This window comes from Saimiri boliviensis, chromosome 17 (assembly GCF_048565385.1).
Source record: "Saimiri boliviensis isolate mSaiBol1 chromosome 17, mSaiBol1.pri, whole genome shotgun sequence".
NCBI classification, from domain to species: domain Eukaryota; kingdom Metazoa; phylum Chordata; class Mammalia; order Primates; family Cebidae; genus Saimiri; species Saimiri boliviensis.
Window position 1 is genome coordinate 32771100 of NC_133465.1, and position 22253 is coordinate 32793352.

Below are 22253 nucleotides of genomic sequence, written 5' to 3' on the forward strand. Positions count from 1 at the left end.
CTTTTCATCACTGAATATTTATTAAGTGTTTACCATGTGCCAGGTGCTGCTGTAGGGGGTTGGGGATAAAGAGTGAACAAAACAGACGTAACTCTCTGTCCTCACTAAGCTCATGATGCTGGCCATTAGCTCCTATGAGCCTCAGTTTTCTCATCCATAAGCCGGGGGTTGTAGGAGGTCACGGAGGAGTGGAGGAGATAGTGGAGTGTGTAGCAGATGCTAATAGCATCCCCTGAGCACCTGCTGTTGCAGTACCTGCCAACAGTGTCCCTTGGCAGCAGCTTTGGTCATCTGTCTGAGGGCTCTTTCTCCGCCTGTCAGCCAGGAGGGCCAGAAATACTGGGGGATAGTACTGCAGTGCAGGAGATGCCCTTAGTGGACAACAGATGGGGGTCCCTCACTCCCAGGGCAGATAACACTCAGGCATGTTCTCACTGTCTCCCAGACATCTGCAGCAGCACGGAACCTCAGTTGCTCGCAAGGTAACCTGCTCCATAATCTACCTTTCTTGGGCTTCCCTGCCTTACTTCTCTCTCCTGTTGATGTTTTTAAGCAATCACCACCCCGATAAACCACCTGCAAGCAAATCCTGTCTCAGGCTTCTGGGCCAGCCCAACCTAAGACAGATGGAAGATGCCTCCTGACCTATGAGGAGCTGAGCTTACGTATGTGACTGTTTCCCAGGGAAAGACCTCAGGCTCCTGTCTTAGTCAGACTCCAAATAGAATAACAGTCACAACTTCTGTTCTTCACAATATTTTGAGTGCCTCTTCCTTCTCTCCTTAGGTGAATTGTATCGTATTTTATTTATTTATTTTTGAGACAGAGTTTCACTCTTGTCACCCAGGCTGGAGTCTCAGCTCACTGCAACTTCCGTCTCCCAGGTTCAAGCGATTCTCTTGTGTCAGCCTCCTGAGTAGCTGGGATTACAGGCATCTGCCATCATGCCTCGTTAATTTTTGTATTTTCGTTTCACCATGTTGGCCATGCTGGTCTCAAACTCCTGACTTCAAATGATCCACTCGTCTTGGCCTCCCAAAGTGCTGGGATTACAGGTGTAAGCCACTGTGCCTGGTCTCTTAGGTGAATTTTAGAGAGGATGCAGGTGACTCATCCTGCATCCAGGGATCAAGCCCTGGCCATTCTAGAAACCTGCTTGGGCTCCAAAGTTCAAGGTTACCTGTCCTGCATCTGCAGGAGTGCTGAGGAAATCTGGGGAGAGTGGGGCCAATTCACACAGTTAGCACTGGTGAGACTGCCGAGGGTGTGGTATTCAGAGAGCTATCCCACCTCTGAAGTAATTATCTATAGAACTGCTTTTCCTATCTCCTGTGGGAACATTTCCAGCAATGTGAACACCTACAAGCCTCAGGACAACCATCCAGGGTCATGGCCATGGCCCTCCCTGTGGAGAATGTGCCTGTCTGAGGTGCCACAGGAGGGCTTTGCTCTTCTAGATGCCACATTCTCCAGAACCTCCTGGTTTTCATGGCTCTGTTACCATGCTGTGTAGCTAAATCCTCTTGAAAAGCCAGACTAAAAATTATACCCTTACCCTTGGTACCTCTAACAAGTTTCATTTTAATGTTATACTCCTGACCAAAATGTTGGCAAACTGGTCAAATCCACAAAAACAGGTGGCTGGCTGGATTTGGCTGAAGTTTGCCAACCCAAGCCAGCCACCTGTTTTTGTACAGCCTGTGAGTTAAGAATGATTGTTACATTTTTAAATGGTTAGAAAAAAAATCAAAAGAAAAATAATATTTTATGCATGTGAAAATAACATAACATTGAAAATTTATTGTACCTGAGTATAGTTTTATTAGAATACAGCCACGCCCACTTGTTTATGTCCATGGCTGCCTTCAGGCTACGAGGGCAGACCTGAGTACTCACAACAGAGACCCTCTGGCCTACAAACACTAAAACATTTACTATCTTGTCTTTTTTTTTTTTGTTTTTTATGGAGTCTCACTTTGTAGCCCAGGAGTGCAGTGGCATGATCTTGACTCACTGCAACCTCCATCTCCCATGTTCAAGCAATTCTTTTGTCTCAGCCTCCTAAGTAGCTGGGATTACAGCCGTGTGCCACCATATCCAGCTAATTTTCGTATTTTTAGTAGAGCTAGGGTTTTGCCATGTTAGCCAGGCTGGTCTCAAACTCCTGACCTCAAGTGATCTGCCCACCTTGCCCTCCCAAAATGCTGGGATTATAGGCATGAGCCATCATGCCCGACCTACTATCTTGTCTTTTACCCAAACAAGTTTTCCTACCTTTTCTCTGAATAGATTAAAAAGCATACTATGTAGTTTTTATACTTGCCATGAAACTGTTCTTCAAGTTATTTTGTTCAGGTTCCCCACTTGGACAGCAGTGGGGGTGATTCTGCCCACCCCTGCCACTGGTTGCCAGGCAGGCAACGTCTGTATGCTAGCAGTCTTGCTTCTGTCTAAACTCAGCCTCTTCTGTCTAAACTCCTGGCGCCCCGGGAAACACTCTGAAGGCAGGGTGGGTGACTCCACCCACCACCACAGGCCATGTCTGCTAGAGCTTCCAGTCCAGCGGTCCTCCTTCTGTCTAAATCCAGCTGAGGGGTGCAGCCTCCTATTGCTGCCCTTGCTGCGCAGAAGCTTTTTAACTTGATGTGATCCTGTTTGTCCATGTTTGCTTTGTTGCCTATGTTGTAGGGTATTGCTCAAGAAATCTTTGCAGACCAATGCCCTGGAGACTTTCCCTAATGGTTTTTTTGTAGCAGTTTCATAGTTTGAGGTCTTAGATTTAAGTTTTTAGTAAAATTTTTGATGTGTTTTTGTCTGGTTTTGGTATCACAGTAATATTGGCCTCAGAGAATGAGTCTGGTAATATTCCTTCCTCCTCTATGTTTTGGAATAGTTTCAGTAGAAATGATATTAGTTCTTTTTTTTTTTTTTCTTGAGATAGTCTCGCTCCATCACCAGGCTGGAGTGCAGTGGCTTGATCTTGGCTCACTGCAACCTCTGCCTCCTGCGTTCAAGCAATTCTACTGCCTCAGCCTCCCGAGTAGCTGGGATTACAGGCACATGCCACCATGCCCAGCTATTTTTTGTATTTTTAGTAGAGACGGGGTTTCACCATGTTGGCCAGGATGGTCTCAATCTCTTGACCTCGTGATCCACCCGCCTTGGCTTCCCAAAGTGCTGGGATTACAGGTGTGAGCCACTGTGCCTGGCCATGATATTAGTTCTTCTTAAATGCTGGGTAGAATTCAGCAGTGAAGCCATCTGGTCCTTGGCTTTTCTTTATTGGAAGACTTTTTATTATGGCTTCCATCTTGTTACTTGTTATTGGTCTGTTTAGGTTTTGGATTTCTTCCTGGGTTCAGTCTTGGTAGGTTTCATGTATCTAGAAATTTGTCCATTTCTTCTAGATTTTCCAATTTATTAGCATATAATTGCTCATAGCAGCCACTAATGATCCTTTGATTTTCTGCAGTATCAGTTGTAATGTTTCCTTTTTCATTTCCGATGTTATTTATTTAGATTTTCTCTTTTTTTCTTAGCCTGGCTAAAGGTTTGTTGATTTTAATTTTTCAAAAAATCAACTTTTTGTTTCATTGATCTTTTGTATTTTTTCAATTTCATTTATTTTAGCTCTGATCTTTATTATTTCTTTTCACCTACTAATAGCAGGTTTGGTTTGTTCTTGCTTTTCTGGTTCTTTAACATGCATCATTACATTGTTTATTTGAAGTTTTCCCTCTTTTTTTTTGTAGGCATTTATAGCTATAAAATTCTCTCTTAATATATCCCATAGTTTTTGGTGTATTGTGTTTCCATGATCATTTGTTTCAAGAAATTTTTCTGTATTTTATTCTTAATTTATTCATTGACCCAGGAGCATATTAATTTTCTTGTATTTTTGTAGTTTTCTAAATTCCTCTTATTATTAATTTCTAATCATATTGCACTGTGGTCAGAGAAGATGCTTGAAATTATTTCAATTTTTGAATGTTTTAAGACTTGTTTTGTGAGCTAACATATGGTGTATCCTTGAGAATTATCCACGTGCTGAGGAAAAGAATGTGTATTCTGCAGCTCTTGGAATGTTCTGTAAATATCTATTAGATCCATTTGGTCTATAATGCAGATTGAGTTTGATGTTTCTTTGCTGATTTTCTCTCTGGAAGATCTGTCCAGTGCTAAAAGTGGGGTGTTTTAAAGTTTCCAGCTATTAATGTATTGAGGCCTATCTCTCTCTTTAGCTCTAGTAATATTTTCTTTACATATCTGAGTGATCATGTGTTAGATGCATCTATATTTAAAAGTGTTATATCCTCTTGCTGAATTGACCCTATTGTCATTATATAGCAATTTTCCTTGTCTTTTCTTATAGTTTTTATTTTGAAATCTATTTTGTCTGATACAAGTATAGTAACTTTTGCTCTTTTTTGGTTTCCATTGGCATGGAATATCTTTTTCCATCACTTTATTTTCTGTTTATGTGTGTCTTTATAGGTGAAATGTGTTTCCTGTAGGGAACAGATCAACGGTTCTTGTTTTTTCATTCATTCAGCCAGTCTATATCTTTTATTAGATAGCTTAGTCCATTTACATTTCATGTTGTTATTGATAAGTAAGGACTTACTTCTGTCATTTTTATTTTTTGTTTTCTGTTTGTTTTGTGGTCTTCTCTTCTTTTTTTCTTTTATTTCTGTCTTCCTCTAGGGAAGATGATTTTCTCTGGTGATATGATTTAGTTTTTTGATTTTTACTTTTTGTGTATTCATTTTATGTTTTTTGGTTTGAGGTTACCATGAGGCTTGCAAATACCATCTTATAACTCATTATTTTAACCTGATAATATTATTTGCATAAACAAAGAAATAAGTAGAAAGAAAATTAATAAAAACTCACTTTAACATCATCTCCCTGCTTTTAAAACTTTTTGTTGCTTCTATTTATATCTTATTGTACTGTGTCTTGAAAAGTTGTTTTAACTATTATTTTTTATTGGTTCATCATTTAGTCTACTTAGGATAAGAGATGTTATACACCATACTTAAAATGTTCTGTGTTTTTCTATGTACTTACTATTATGAGCAAGTTTTGTACCTCCAGGTAATGACTGCTCACTAATGTTCTTCTCTTTCTGATTGAAGTACTTTTAGCATTTCTTGTAGGATTGGTCTGGTATTGATGAAATCCTTTAGCTTTTGTTCGGGAAAATCTCTATTTCTCCTTCATGTTTGAAGAAGATTTTCTTTTTTTTTTCATGGTTAATAATCTCATTTTTATTAGACTAAATGTCAGGTCAAAAGTCAATGGCATTTACATGCTGGAAGCCTGTTTACCACTTACCTCTTTCAATTATATCAAACACTGATTAACCAAATGTGACTGGACTTAAGTGCTACAACTTTATGATTTCTTTCAAGTACATGCAAATCTCTTAAGTGGGCATATATGCATATGTGCAAAACAAATGAAATATAGATACTTAAAGAATGAACAGAAGTGGCCTGTAAACATAAACCACCCTGCCATCCAGTTTTGAAGCCCTGTCTTTTCTTCACTAATTTGTCTTCTGCTATTAGTAGTCTTCTATCCTATTAAAGTTGTAGGTTTATTGATGATCTGGAAATTTCACATTGTTATAAGAAAGGAATGTTGGGTTGATGCAGTCTCTATAAGAAGAAGAAATACCTTGTTTTATGAGCAGCTGCCATACTTTCAGACATGTTTCTGACTTTTAGATAATTAACAAATCCTCTGAAGAAAAGGAGCAGGCCAAGTACAAGAAATATCCACCAAAGCCAATACTGTCCATTGAAATATCCAGTAAAATAATCAGAAAACCTGACAATAAGGATCCATTTGATCAAGGAAAGGCCAAATCCGCAGATAGCACCATATCGTCCAGCTATGGTACTGGCGATACAGCAGGATAAACAAAATCCAAGCTAGTTGAAAATAAATGCCATGAAAAATGCCAGCATGAAAATGCCATCATTCCCCACTCTGAGCTGGTCTGCATCACTGAAGCAATCTCTTGGTGGACACTCTTCCTCCTGAATTCTTTGAGATGTTTCTGCTGCTGCAGCTGCCATTGCAGCAGCTTTAGCCTTCTCAGCTTCATCATATGTAGGAAGAGAGGTAGCAACACTACAGGGAGGTGGCACAGGATAAGACTCACTGTAAACTTCTGTATCTGAAGTTGTAGGTACTTCCACACTAATATTACTATACAGTGGAGGGGAAGAGTCAGTTTCAAGTGCTGGTGCTGAAGAGGCGGTCTGCACAATCTGTGGTGCTGGGTTTGAAGTAGATGGCTGCTCTATGGCCAATGATTCTGAGTTAACCTCTTCATTAAGAAGCACCTGGTAACGCCCAGTCCCCAGCTGGTGGTGATCCATCCTGTCCGGCTCAGGATCTGGCTTCCGAGCAGGCAAGTCTCCTCGGTGCTTAGTTCCCTTGGCCACCCCTGCTGACAACGTTGTCGCTGCAGGACCCCTTCCACCTCTGTTCCTGCCGCCACTGAAAGATATTTTCATGAGTTATACTATTTAGGGTAAAAGTTGTCTTTCCTTCAGCACTTTAAATATGTCATGTCACTCTCTTCTGGCCTATATGGTTGTCATTGAGAAGTCTACTGCCAGATGTACTGGAACTCCATGGTATGTTATTTGTTTTTTTCTCTTCTACTTTTAAGATCCTTTCTTTATCCTTGACCTTTGGGGGTTTGATTATTAAATGCCTTGAAGTAGTCTTCTTTAAGTTAAATATACTTGGTGCTCTGTAACCTTCTTGTACTTGGATATCTTTCTTTAGGTTTGTGAAGTTCTCTGTTATTATCTCTTTGAATAAACTTTCTACTCCTATCTCTTTCACTACCTACCTCCTCTTTAAGGCCAATAACTCTTAGATTTGCCATCTTGAGGCTGTTTTCTAGATCCTGTAGGTGTGTTTCATTGTTTTTTATTCTTTTTCCTTTGTCTCTTCTGTGTATTTTCAAATAGCCTGTCTTCAGGCTCACTAATTCTTTATTCTGCTTGATCTATTCTGCCATTAAGAACTCTGATGCATTTTTCAGTATGCCAATTGAATTTTTCAGCTCCAGAATTTCTGTTTGATTCTTTTTAATCATTTCAATTTTTTAATTAAATTTATCTGCTAGAATTCTGAATTTTTTCTCTGTGCCATCTTGAATTTCTTTGTTTCCTCAACATAGCTATTTTGAATTCTGTCTGAAAGGTTACATATCTCTCTTTCTCCAGAATTGGTCCCTGGTACCTTATTTAGTTCATTTGGTGAAGTCATGTTTTTCTGGATGGTATTAATGCTAGTAGATGTTCTTCAGTGTCTGGGCATTGAAGAGTTGAGTATTTATTGTAGTCTTCACTGTCTGGGCTTATTTATAGCCAGCCTTTTTGGGAAGGCTTTCCAGATTTGAAAGGACTTGAGTTTTGTGATCTAAGGTATTTCCGTTTTGGAGGGCACCCCAAGCCCAGTAATGGTGTAGTTCTTGCAGAGTCATAGAGGTACCACCTTAATAGTCTTAGAAAAAAGTTCTTAGAGACTGAAGAGACTTAGATAACTAGACAGTAATAATGGGAGACTTCAACACCCACCAAAAGTATTGAACAGATCATCGAGGCAGAATACTAACAAAGATCTTTGGGACCTAAATAAAACACTTGACCAAATGGGCCTAACAGACATCTACAGAACTCTCCATCCTAAACAACAGAATATATATTCTTCTCATTTGCACATGACATATACTGCAAAATCGACCATGCAATCTACCATAAAAAGTTCTCAGCAGAGGATTCCACCAAGACAGCCAATAGAAGCAGCTCTGGAGCACAGTTCCCAGCAAGAGAGATGCAGAAGGTGAGTGATCTCCATATTTCCAAACAAGGTACCAGGTTCATTTCAATGGGACTGGTTGGAGAGTGGGTATAACTCAAAAAAGGCAAACTGAGACAGGGCGGGGTGCTGTTTCACCTGGGAAGTGCATCTGACTGGAGGACTGGGGGCTTTCTCCCCCCCAGCACTCTGGTTCAGATACTGTGCTTCTCCCATGGCCCTTGCAAACCACAGACCAGGAGACCTGTGCTGTACTGAAAAGCCCTGCGAGTTACCTGCACAGGGAGAGAGGTGATATGGCTGGGTGGGTCTCTCCCTGACAAAGCCCAGCAAACTGAAGCCCTCTCACTTGAGAATTTCGTAGCCAGCACATCAGTTCGAGCTTGACCTGAAATGATCAAACTAGGTGGGGGGAAGTGTGTCTGTGGGTCTAATCTTCCTGTGTAAACAAAAGCCAGAGGAAGCTTACACAGCAGTGGAACTGAGTCCATGACAGCCCAGCAGTGCCTCTGAAGGCAGATAAGGGACAGACTGCCTCTTCAAGCAGCTGCCTGATATCAAAGCTAGATAAATCCACAAAGATGGAAAGAAATCAGCATAAAAGGGAGGAAATTATCAAAGACAGAAAGCCTCTCCTCCTCTAAGGGATTACAACTCCTCACCAGCAAGGGAATAAAAAAGGATGGAGAATGAGTTTGACAAATTGACAGAAGCAGGCTTCAAAAGGTGGGTATAACAAACTTCTCTAAGCTAAAGGAACATGTTCTAACTCAATGCAAAGAAACTAAAAACCTAGAAAAAAGGTTAGAAGAAATGCTAACTAGAATAATCAGCTTAGAGAAGAACATAAATGACTTGATGGAGCTGAAAAACATAGCACAAGAACTTCACAAAGCACACACAAGTTTCAATAGCTGAATCAATCAAGCAGAATAAAGGATGTCACAGATCGAAGATCAAGTCAATGAAATAAAATGAGAAGGCAAGATTAGAGAAAAAAAGAGTGAAAAGAAAGGAACAAAGCCTCCAAGAAATGTACGATTATGTAAAAAGACCTAATATACGCTTGATTGGTGTACCTGAATATGACAAGGAGAATGAATCCAAGCTGGAAAACACTCTTTAGGATATTATCCAGGATAACTTTCCCAACTTAGCAAGGCAGGCCAACATTCAAATCCAAGAAATACAGAGACCACCACAAAGATATTCCTCAAGAAGAGAAACCCCAAGGCACATAATCATCAGATTCACCAGGGTTGAAACGAAGGAAAAAATGCTAAGGGCAGCCAAGGAGAAAGGTCAGGTCACCCAAAAAGGGAAGCCCATCAGAATCACGTGGATTTCTTGGCAGAACCCTACAAGTCAGAAGAGAATGGGGGCCGATATTCAACATCTTTAAAGAAAAGAACTTTCAACACTGAATTGCATATCCAGCAAACCAGGCTTCATAAGTGAAGGGGAAATAAAATCCTTTACAGACAAGCAACTGCTGAGAGATTTCATCACCACCAGACCTGCCTTACAAGAGCTCCTGAAGGAAGCACTAAACATGGGAAGGAACAACCAGTACCAGCCACTGTAAAAATGTACCAAATGGTAAAGACCAACAACACAATGAAGAATCTGTGTCAACTAACAGGCAAAACAACCAATCAGTAACAAAATAGCAGGATCAAATTCACACATTAACAATGTTAACATTAAATGTAAATGGCCTAATTGCCCCAATCAAAAGACACAGACTGGCAAACTGGATAAAAAGTCAAGATCCATTAGTGTGCTGTATTCAGGAAACCCATCTCATGTGCAAAGATACACATAGACTCAAAATAAAGGGATGGAAGAAGATTGACCAAGCAAATGGAGAGAGAAAAAAAAAAAAAAACCAAAACAGAACAGGGGTTGGAATCCTAGTTTCTGATAAAACGGACTTTAAACCAACAAAGATCAAAAAAGACAAAGAAGGGCATTACATAATGGTAAAAGGATCAATGCAACAAGAAGAGCTAACTATCCTAAACATATATGCACCCAATGCAGGAGCATCCAGATGCATAAAACAAGTTCTTAATGAACTACAAAGAGACTTAGACTCCCACACAATAATAGTGGGAGATTTTAACACTCCACTGTTAATATTAGACAGATTAACGAGACAGAAAATCAACAAGGATATCCACGACTTGAATGCAGATCTGGACCAAGTGGACCTAATAGACATCTCAAGAACTCTCCACCCGAAATCCACATACTATATATTCTTCTCAGCACCACATTGCACTTACTCTAAAAGTGACCACATAACTGGAAGTAAATCACTCCTCAGCAAATGCAAAAGAATGCAATTTACAATGAACAGTCTCTCAGACCACAGCACAATCAAATTAGAACTCAGGATTAAGAAACTCACTCAAAACTGCTTAACTACATGGAAACTGAACAACTTGCTTCTGAATGATGACTGCGTATACAATAAAATGAAGCAGAAATAAAGATGTTCTTCAAAACTAATGAGAATGAAGACACAATGTACTAGAATCTCTAGGACCCATTTAAAGCAGTGTCTAGAGGGAAATTTATAGCAATAGATGCACACATGAGAAGCAAGGAAAGATCTAAAATTGACACCCTATTGTCAAAATGGAAAGAATTAGAGGAGCAAGATAAAAAAAAATCAAAAGCTAGCAGAAGAGAAGAAATAACTAAGATCACAGCAGAACTGAAGGAGATAGAGACAAAAAAACCCTTCAAAAAGCAAAAAATTCAGGAGCTGGTTTTTTGAAAAAATCAACAAAATAGACAGACCACTAGCTAGACTAATAAAAAAGAAAAGAGAGAAGAATCAAATAGATGCAATAAAAAATGATAAAGGGGATATCACCACCAATGTCACAGAAATACAAACCACCATCAGAGATTACTACTAACAACTCTATGCACATAAACCAGCAAATCTGGAACAAATGGATAAATTCTTGGACACTTACACGCTCCCAAGACTAAACCAGGAAAAAGCTGAATCCCAGAATAGACCAAGAACAAGGTCTGAATTTGAGGCAGCAATTAGTAGCCTACCAACCAAAAAAAGTCCAGGTCTAGACGGGTTTATAGCTGAATTCTACTAGATGTACAAAGAGGAGCTGTTACCATTCCTTCTTAAACTATTCCAAACAATACAAAAAGAGGGAATCCTCCCTATGATACTAACGTCATCCTGATACCAAAACCTGGCAGAGACTCAACTAAAAAAGATAGCTTCAGGCCAACATCCATGATAAACATTGATGCAAAAATCTTCAATAAAATAATAGCAAACTGAATGCAACAGCACATCAAAAATCTTACATACCACGATCAAGAAGGCTTCATTCTGGGGATGCAAGGCTGGTTCAACATATGCAAATCTATAAATGTAATCTACCACATAAACAGAACAAAAGACAAAAACTGCATGATCATCTCCATAGATGCAGAGGTGGCCTTGGACAAAATTCAACAGCCCTTTATGCTAAAAACTCTCAATAAACTAGGTATCAATGAAACATATCTCAAAATAACAAAAGCTATTTACAACAAACCCACAGTCAATATCATACTGAGCAGGCAAAAACTGGAAGCATTCCTTTTGAAAAATTGCACTAGACAAGGATGCCCTCTCTCACCATTCCTATTCAATATTGTATTGGAAGTTCTAGCCAGAGCAATCAGGCAAGAAAAAGAAATAAAGGGTATTCAATTAGGAAAAGAGGAAGTCAAAATGTCTCTATTTGCAGATGACATGATTGTATATTTAGAAGACCCCCATCGTCTCAATCGAAAATCTCCTTAAGCTGATAAGCAACTTCAGCAAAGTCTCAGGATACAAAATCAATGTGCAGAAATCACAAGCATTCCTATATACCAATAGCAGACAGAGAGCCAAATCAATAGTGAACTCCCATTCACAAATGCTACCAAGAGAATAAAGTACCTAGGAATACAACTAACAAAGGATGTGAAGGACCTCTTCAAGGAGAACTACAAACCACTGCTCAAGGAAATAAGAGAGGACACAAACAGATGGAAAAACATTCCATGCTCATGGTTAGGAAGAATCAATATCATGAAAATGGCCATACTGCCCAAAGTAATTTATAGAGTCAACACTATCCCCATCAAGCTACCACTGACCTTCTTCACAGAACTGAAAAAAACCACTATAAACTTCATATTGAACCAAAAGAGAGCCCACATAGCCAAGACAGTCTTAAGTAAAAAGACAAAACTGGAGGCATCACACTACCTGACTTCACACTATACTACAAGGCTACTATAATCAAAACAGCATGGTACTGGTATCAAAACAGAGATAGAGACCCATGGAACAGAACAGAGGCCTCAGAAGTAACACCACACATCTACAACCATCTGATCTTTGATAACCTGACAAAAACAAGCAATGGGGAAAGAGTCCCTGTTTAATAAATGGTGTTGGGAAAACTGGCTAGCTATGTGCAGAAAGCTAAAATTGGACCCCTTCCTTATACCTTAAACTAAAATTAACTCCAGATGGATTAATGATTTAAACATAAAACCTAACACCATAAAAATGCTAGAAGAAAACCTAGGTAAAACCATTCAGGACATAGGCATAGACAAGGACTTTATGACAAAAACGCCAAAAGCAATGGCAACAAAAGCCAAAACAGACAAATGGGATCTAATTAAACTTAAGAGTTTCTGCACAGCAAAAGAAACAATCATTAGAGTAAACTGGCAACCAAGAGAATAGGAAAAAATTTTTGCAATCTGCCCATCTGACAAAGGGCTAATATACAGAATCTGTAAAGAACTAAAGCAGATTTACAAGAAAAAACAAACCCATTCAAAAGTGGGTGAAAGATATGAACAGATACTTTTCAAAAGAAGACATTTATGAGGCCATCAAACATATGAAAAAACGTTCATCATCACTGGTCATTAGAGAAATGCAAATCAAAGCCACATTGAGATACCATCTCACACCAGTTAGAATGGTGATCATTGAAAAATCAGGAGACAACAGATGCTGGAGAGGATGTGAAGAAATAGGAACACTCTTTCACTGTTGGTGGGAGTGTAAATTAGTTCAACCATTGTGGAAGACAGTGTGGCAATTCCTCAAGGATCTAGAAGTAGAAATTCCATTTGACCTGGCAATCCCATTATTGGGTATATGCCCAAAGGATTATAAATCATTCTATTATAAAGACACATGCATACGTATGTTCACTGAAGCACTGTTTACAATAGCAAAGACCTGGAAGCAACCCAAATGCCCATCAATGATAGACTAGACAAAGAAAATGTGGCACATATACATCATGGAATACTATGCAGCCATAAAAAAGGATGAGTTCATGTTCTTTGTAGGGACATGGATGAATCTGAAAGCCATCATTCTCAGCAAACTGACAAAAGAACAGAAAACCAAACACTGTATATTCTCATTCATAGGTGGGTGTTGAACAATGAGAACACATGGGCACAGGGAGGGGAGCATCACACACTGGGATCTGTTGGGGGGCTAGGGGAGGAACAACAGGGGGTGGGGAGGCTGGGGATGGATAACATGGAGAGAAATGCCAGATGTAAGTGACAGGGGTATGGAGACGGCAAACCACCTTGGCACGTATGTACCTATGCAACAATCCTACATGATCTGCACATGTGCCCCAGAACCTAAAGTACAAAAAAAAAAAAAAAAAAAAAAAAAAAAAAAGAGTTCTCAGCAAATTTAAAACAAAACAAAAATGAATTATATAAGCCACACTCTTGGACTACTGCATAATAAAAAAATTAAACAACCTGCTCCTGAGTGACTTCTGGGTAAACAATGAAACTAAGGCAGAAATCAAAACATTATTTGAAACAATGAGAACAAAGATATACTATACCAAATTTCTGGGATACAGATAAAGCAGTGTTAAGAGGTAAGTTTATAGCAGTAAATGCCCATATCAGAAAGTTAGAGAAATCTCAAATTAGCAACCTAACATCACAAATAGAAGAATTAGAAAAACAAGAGCAAATCAATCCCAAAGCTAGCAGAAGACAAGAAATAACCAAAATTGGAGATGAACTGAATGAAACTGAAATGGAAATAAAACACATAAAAGATCAACAAAATCAAAAGTTTATTCTGTGGAAGAATAAATAAGATTGATAGAACACCAATTAGACTAATAAAGAAAAAAAAAAAAAGAGAAGATCCAAATAAACACAACCAGAAATGACAAAGAGGACATTACCACTGGCCCCACAGAAATAGAAAAAATCCTCAGATACAATTGTGAACATCTCTATTCACATAAACTAGAAAAACCTACAAAAAATAGATAAATTCCTAAGACTGAACCAGGAAGAAATTAAAACCCTGAACAGAGCAATAACAAAGTCTAAAATGGAATCAGTAATAAGAATTCTAGCAACCAGAAAAAGGCCAGGACCAGACAGATTCACAGCTGAATTCTACCAGACATATAAAGAAGAGCTGGCACCGTTTCTACTGAAACTATTCAAAAAAAAATTGAGGAGGAGGGACTCCTCCCTAACTCATTCTCTGAGTGAGGTATCATTCTGATACCAAAACCTGGAAGAGATACAACAAAAAAAGAAAACTTAAGGACAACAACTGTGATGAACATAGGTGCCAAAATTCTCAACAAAATACTAGCAAATTGAATCCAGCAGCATGTCAAAAAGTGCATTCACCACAACCAAGTAGGTTTTATCACTGGAATGCATGTTTGATGCCACATATACAAATCAATAAATATGATCCATCACATAAACAGAAGTAAAAAAGCCCCCACATGATCACCTCAAGGCATTTGATAAAATTTGACATCCTTTTATGTTAAAACCCTCAACAAACTAGACATTGAAGGAGCATATCTCAAAATAATAGGAGCCATTTAGGACAAAACCACAGCCAACATCATACTTAATGGGCAAAAGCTGGAAGTATTTCTCTTGAACCAGAACAAGACAAGGATGCTCATTCTCACCATTTGTTCAACACAGTACTGGAAGTCCTAACCAGAGCAATTAGGTAAGAGAAAGAAGTAAAAGACACCCAAATAGGAACAGAGGCAGTCAAAGTATCTCTGTTTGCAGATTATATGGTTTAACACCTAGAAACCCCCCTAGGGTCATCCCCAAATCTGCTAGATCTGATAAATAACTTCAGCAAAGTTTCAGGATAAAAAAATCAATTTATTATATTGGGTAATAAGTAATATGTGACATTGTGCAATGTTGGTGCATTTCCATACACCAACAACATCCAAGCTGAGCGCCAAATCAGGAATGCAATCCCATTCACAATAGCCGCCCCCACTCCCACACACAAATACCTAGGAATACATCTAACCAGGAATGTGAAAGATCTCTATAGTAAGAACTACAAAACACTGCTGAAAGAAATCAAAAAAGACACACACAAATGGAACACATTCCATGTTCATGAATAGGAAGAACTGATACTGTTAAAATGGCTATAGTATTCCAAGCAATTTACAGATTCAATGCTATTTTTATCAAACAACCAATGACATTCTTACAGATAATTAGAAAAAATATTCTAAAATTAATATGAAACCAAAAAGAGCCCAAATAGCCAAAGCAATTCTATGTAAAAAATAACAAATCTGGAGGTATCATATTACCCAATTTTAAACTATACTACAAGGCTAAAGTAACCAAAACAGCATGCTACTGGTACAAAAACAGACACAGACCAATGGAACAGAATAAAATGCCCTGAAATAAAGCTGCATACCTATAACCATCTGATCTTTGATAATATTAACAAAAACAAGCAATGGGGAAAGGATTCCCTACTCAATAAGTGATGCTGAGATAACTGGCTAGCCATATGCAGAAGACTGAAACTGGACCCCTTCCTTATGCCATATACACAGATCAATGGAAGATGGATGAAAGACTTAAATGTAAAACTTAGAGCTTTAAAAACTCTTGAAGAAAATCTAGGAAATACTATTCTGAACAAAGGTCCTGGCAAAAATTTCATGAGGAAGATGCCAGACGCAATTGCAATGAAAACAAAAATTGACAAATGGGACCTAATTAAACGAAAAAACTTCTGCACAGCAAAAGAAACTACCCATAAAGTAAACTGACAACCCACAGAAAGGGAGAAAATATTTGCAACCTATCCGTCTGAAGAAGTTTGAATATCCAGAATCTATAAGGAACTTAAACGTATTAACAAGACAAAAACAATCCCATTAAAAAGTGGACAAATGGCTGAGCGAGGTGGCCCATGCCTGTAACCCTAGCACTTTGGGAGGCTGAGGCGGGCAGATCACTTGAGGTCAAGAATTTGAGACCAGCCTAGCTAATGCGCTGTCTCTACCAAAAAATACAAAAATTAGCCGGGTGTGGTGGCATATGCCTGTAATCCCAGGTTACTCAGGAGGCTGAGGCAGGAGAATCACTTGATATCAGGAGGCAGAGGTTGCACTGAGCTGAGATTGCACCACTGCACTCCAGCTTGGATGGCAGTGTGAGATTCTGTCTCAAAAAAAAAAAAAAGTGGACAAAAGACACCAATAGACATTTCAAAAGAAGACATACGCATGGCTGACAGCATATGAAAAAATGCTCAACATCACTTATTAGAAAAATGTAAATCAAACCCACAGTGAGATACTATCCCAACACCAGTTAGAATGGCTACAATTAAAAAGTCAAAAAATAACAGATGTTGGTGAGATTGTAGAGAAACAAGAATGCTTATACACTGCTGGTAAGAATATAAATTAGGTCAGCCACTGTGGAAAGCAATTTGGTGATTTCCCAAAAAACTTTGAACTACCATTCAATCCAGCAATCCTATTATTGGGTATATACCCAAAGGAATGTAAATCATTCTATCATAAAGATACATGCACATATATGTTCATTCCAGCACTAGTCACACTAGCAACAGTATGGAATCAACCAAAGACTAGATAAAGAAAATGTGGTATATTTATACATGGAATACTATACAGACATAAAAAATAATGAGATCATGCCTTTTGCAGCAACTCGATGGACCTGGAGACCATTATCCTAGGCAAACTAACACAGGAATAGAAAACTAAATACCACATTTTCACTCATAAGTGAGAGCTAAACGTTGAGTACACACGGATACTAAAAGGGAACAACAGACATTGGGGCCTCTTGAGGGTAAAGAGTGGGAGGAGAGTAAGGATTAAAAAACTACCTAGAGGTACCATGCTTATTACCTGGGCAACGAGATAATCTGTACACCAAACACTTGTGACACATAATTTACCTAGAGAACAAACCTGCACATGTGCTTCTGAAACTAAAAGGTTATTTTATTTTATTTTATTTTTTTAAGTTCCTTATTTGAAGAATTCCCTTAGAGTTAGAAAAATGTACTTCTCTTGCATTGGTCTTTTCTATTGAGTAACAGGTATTGTGTAACCCACTATATTTCTAGTGGGTATTGTGTAACCTACTATGTTGCTAGATTCCCTGAAACCAACAGAATCTTTATTTATAGCAATGTGTAAGTCTTCACTTGTTTCTTTCTCTTTTGAGGTTATTGCATTTCTATGCTTCTACAGATGGCTCTGATCTGTCTTTATATTCTTCCTCTCTGTTTTTCAGTTTTAATTGTCTTTATTGTTTGGGTTTTATAGTTCACAAAATAATTCTGAGAAAAAGTTATCTTTGTGATTCTGATATAGAAAGAAAGAACTTAAAGTATTAAATATTCCTTTCTTATGTTTTCCTTAGTTTAATCTGAATGTTGATCTTTCCTTATATGCCCTATCAAAGTTTTAAAAATATGAGTTTATTTACTTTTTATTTTAGACTCTGGTGGTATATGTGCAGGTTTATTACATGGCTGCTGCTTTTTTTTTTTTTTTGAATGGCAAGAGGTGTGAATAATTAAGTAAACAGATACACTTTGAGCCTAGGACATATTTTAGGGCCATGAAATCTACAAGTTTACTCCTAGCTGGGTGCAGAAGAAATCCTTTTAACTTAACATCTCTCAGATTTCAAAGGAGGCATCCTTTGGCATTGAGAGGCAGTGTAGTTTAGTGGTTAAGGAGCCTGTGGCATCTGGAGCCTCTGAACCTGTGGCTTTAGTATGACTGTCTTCATTGTCCAGATGAGAGCACTCCCCGTGTAAGTTAAAGGTGTGGACTGCTGCGTGACAGAGTGAAGGCTGGATTCTATCTTTGCTAGTACTAACTGTGAGACTATCTTTTTGACCCTTGGTTTTCCCATCTCCAAGTTGTGATAATAGCAATATTTATCTCATGGAGTGGTTGTAAAATTTAAGTTCAATGTACAGGTGAAGCCCTGGACATGTTCTAACCCACAGAGTGTCCAGTGAGCACTTATGGGCATGGGACTCATTGTAGGCCACTTGTGGGGTGAGGGGCTCAGTGGAAATTGAACCCAGTTTTCCTGACCTCAGGCCAGTGCCCTGTCCAGTAAACCAGGTGATGTGTAACTCTATCTTGGCTCCGCCATCCTTGCTCTGCTGTCCCCCAGATGTGCTGGGTAACACATCTGTATTTTAATGCACAGGGGCCTCCTGGACACAGTGCCTTGGACCAGTGGAGAGGCTCCAAGGGTGGGATTTCCTGAGAGAAATTTCAGATGTTTTCCAGAACCTCTGCTCAGCCTGCCAACCTGGTCCCCAGGGGATTCTTTGTCCCTGCATTTGCCTCTCCCACCCTACCACCCCACCAGGAACTCAGTAGGGTCTCACCTGTGTAGCAATTTCCCAACATTTCATCCAGAGGCCACTGGGTACCAGGAGCCTCCTGCTCTCTGGGCACTGGGCTGGGATGAAGTGGAGATTCCCAGCTCCCCAGCTCTGCTGTGGATGTGGGGGCATTCGGTGACTCATGGCTTGGAGACCCATAGTCTGGAGAACTTAAAGGAGCTTGGTAGAGGAGTGAGGAAGTGATTTCTGGGAGGAAATGAAAGGAAAAATGACCATTTACTGAACATCTATTTTCTTTTAGTTGCATATATTTTAAGCTCTCACAAGCTGTCTCTTCGAGGTCCTCTCTTTCCTTCAGGGGCCAACCAGATCCAGCCCCTGCCGACCTCCAAAGCTCCGGGCCCACTATAGGTGGGGGTGAGAACCCCTAAAGCCAGCCCAGAGAACCTGGGGCTGAGAGATGGGTCTTAATAATATTATTTTTAAAAACACATTGCAAAGTAGAGACACAATTTTATTCTTTTAGTAGCGAATAGAGAAGTCATGTGAGGGAGCTAGTTTGGGCTGAGGACTAAACCTAGCCTCGTCTTGGGGTCTGTCTGGAAAGCAGAGGCCTCCTTGGAACTTCTGGACCACCCTGACCCTAAGGATCTTCAGAGTCCATCAATATTATGGGCTGAGTTCTCCTGGGACAAGATTCACTGCCTGACCCACATGGGTCTCAGCTTTCCCATCTGTCAAATGGGGAGGGGTGCAATCTCAGCCCTGGAAGGTCCCTGAAAGATAATTTCTAGGCCTACTCCTCTCACCCCATCCTGGCTCCCCTGTCTTTCCTCTGCTCTTTCTACCATGCCAGGTCCCCATGCATAGACATGATCACCTGGGTGTGCCTGCCTGCCAACTCACAGTCCCACCCAGAGCTGTCAGCCCCACTCAGCAAGCCTCACCTCTCCAGCGGTGTCCAGACATGTCAGGTAGGTGTCTCAAAACACTTCTCTCTGAGCCCTGGGTGCACCCCTGCAATTCAGGGATCCAGGACCTCAGCACTGCGGTGGAGGTGGGTCGGTTGGGAGACCCCAGGCTGGGTTCGCTTAGGCTGTAGGGGAATGAGGAAGAGTGGCCTACAGGAAGGAGACAAAGAGGAACTGAGCTTGGGATCTTCATGTTAAGCTGGTTGTGTTTCAACCAAGAAAGGTCAGGAGACACCAGGGAACCTACTGCAGTCCTCTAGAACCTCCTCTAGAAGTTTATCTGAAGAATGATGCTGTTATAGATACTGATAGACAAAAAGCCCTGATCTGGGATCAGGAAATTTGCATATCTGTCCTGGTCCTCACCACCTCCCTGTGCAAATCACTGCTCCTTCTGAGCCTCAGCTGTGCCATACTGGGCTAACAGCATCTGCCACTCAGGGTGGCTAATAGTGATAATAACAGAAGCAACAGTACTAACAGCAATGAGAGATCTTACTTATTGAGCACTTACTGTATATCATACTCTGTGCTAAATGTTGAACATGGATGAGCTCTTTTAACCCTCACACAGCCCAGGGAGGTGGGCTCTCACTCTCCCATTTTGCAGACAGAGAAACAGGTGGAGAGCAGTGAAGTGATTTGCCCAGGGCCGTAGTGCCAAGACTGGTGATAGTGCCTGGCTCCCAAGTCTGTGCTCATAACTACAATGCCAGGCAAGTGCCCCAGTTGGGAGCTTGGTCTAAAACCCATGCCCACCCTTGCCGGTGTCCTTCTGAATGTCAACCTCTCTCTCTCCCTTCTTGGGCCCTTTGGACGCCCCCTCCCAGGTACTATGGGGACCACATGAGGTCCCGGGAATGCACTTGAATAGAAGAGGGAAGGTGTGGGGCTCTGAGGTGCAGCAAGGACACCCCCAGCAAGCCTTCTGGCTTGAGCCTAGTCTGGGGCATAAATCTCCCTTTGACAGGGCAGTTCCACGTCACTGTCCAGAGGAAGGCCTGGCAGGGAGAGTTCAGTGGTGATGGTGGGGTCCCAAGAGGGCAGGGGAGGAGTGGGGGCCAGGAGCTCTCCAGTAGGCAGAGGGGTCCTTTGTCTACTCACCTGCCTCTTCCTGAGCTTGGGCACACAGTGACCTCAGGCCCATCTGCTCCCAGGTATGGATGGCCAGGTCCCAGGCCTGCTGTTCCCCATACTGAGCCACCAGGTGTGAGGCCACCTGCATGCCACTCATTTTCTCTGGTTGAGCAGGTGACTCACCCAAAGAGCCCCTGGAGTGCACTTTATTGGTCAGCAGAAGCTGGAACTTCTTCAGATCCTCCTCCTTCAGGAGCTCCAAGTAACAGGCCAGGCGGCCCCAGGCTCCACCAGCCATCTCTGTCTCAGAGTTAAAGGGGTATCTGGGGGATGTTTATGGGTGGTGAGGGTATCAGGCAGGCAAAGAACAGTGCTCTCCTTTGCCTTGGCTCTTACTGTCTCTTATTCAGCATTCAGAACCCAGTTTTATAAACCCCAGGGCACCTGCAGATAGATGCTGATAGAAGAGGAGTGGTAGGAAAAGTCAGAGGAGGGAGGAGCCCAGAGGGTCCTGCGGGACATTGGAAGAAGTCAGCTGATATGGAGGTGCTGGGATGGGGTCTAGGGCCAGGCAGGGAGGGTGAGGGTGAAGGGAGATGTGGTGATGGAGTACGGGGTGTGGGCAACGCTCACTGTTCTGCGTTCCTCAGATTCTTCCTTCTCCTGGGTCCTGGGCTTCTGAGATCAACACTTGAGCTGCAAGGCTGAGAAGAGGTGGGGTGGGAAGAGCTGCAGAGCAGGGAATGGGCTTTCAGAACCCAGAGCTGAGTCCAGGGCTGCTTGTTTTCAGGTCTCTTCAGACCTCTCCTGGTCCTGGAACACCAACCAGCAAGAACAGTCCCCAGTCAGCCAGAGCAGGAAGGAAAAGTCATCCAGAGGAAACCCACAAGGGGTGTGGCCAGGAGGTAGGGTCAAAATAGGCCTGGCTAGACCAGGATCAGAGCCACATAACCAGATGGGCCACACAGTGTCTATAGGTAGACCAAGGGTAGAGGCTTAGACTAGCTGATGCTGCAGCAGGTACAGGCCCATACTACACACGGTGCGTGCATCTCCATGTGCGCACTCTGCCAGTTAACATCTACAGCCTGTCTGCAGAGCTAGGAGGCAGACTCTCCAGGCAGTTGTGTTTGCAGCCCAGGCTCAGCCTCTCAGGATGAGTGGGACTCCCTGTGTCTGCCAGGGCTGCTCCTTACTGGGAAACATTAGAGCTGGGCCAGGGAGCATTTTTCCCCAGCCTCTCATGGTTTTGGGGGCTTCTTGAGTTGTACTGAATGTCCTGCCATCCTACCGGGGGCACTGAAGCATGGGTCCTAGGCCCAGGGGGCTGTTTGCCTTGTGGGCAGCCCAGCACTTAGCTGGTGAACATTCTCACCTGAAAGCAGAATAGCCCCTTCCTTATTCTTGCAAGCAGGCCTCAGGGAGCTAGGTGCAGACTTCTTTTGTTGAATCTGCAAGATCCTTCTGACTCCAGGATGAGTAATGACATTACCCAACTCATTTGCTGATGTAACACACCACCAGGAATTTCTGGAGATGCTTTGGTTTCACCTGGACTGGCAAAGCCCAGGGTTCAGCCCACAGCTTACTTGAACAAGGGCTCCTTG

General features: G+C 41.2%; 1 protein-coding gene and 1 pseudogene across 4 annotated transcripts in view; both read right to left on the reverse strand.

The window, feature by feature from the left end:
• NLRP1 (NLR family pyrin domain containing 1) overlaps nucleotides 1-21483 on the reverse strand; it is an 83936-nt gene extending 62453 nt beyond the window's left edge. For 3 of the 4 annotated variants that reach the window (XR_012514612.1, XM_010341965.3, XM_039476416.2), the window contains exons 1-3: nucleotides 20674-21483; nucleotides 19546-19719; nucleotides 18641-18844 (exon numbers count right to left, since the gene is read on the reverse strand). Coding sequence is in view for 3 of the 4 variants with exons in the window: in XM_010341965.3 (XP_010340267.1) it covers nucleotides 18641-18844; nucleotides 19546-19719; nucleotides 20674-20944 (649 nt within the window). In the remaining variant the exon portion in view is untranslated. The remainder of the gene's footprint in view (nucleotides 1-18640; nucleotides 18845-19545; nucleotides 19720-20673) is intronic. The other variant, XM_074388515.1, reaches the window with a different exon arrangement.
• Nucleotides 1786-6462, reverse strand: LOC101053866 (NEDD4 family-interacting protein 2 pseudogene; annotated as a pseudogene).
• Nucleotides 21484-22253: the final 770 nt, after the last annotated feature.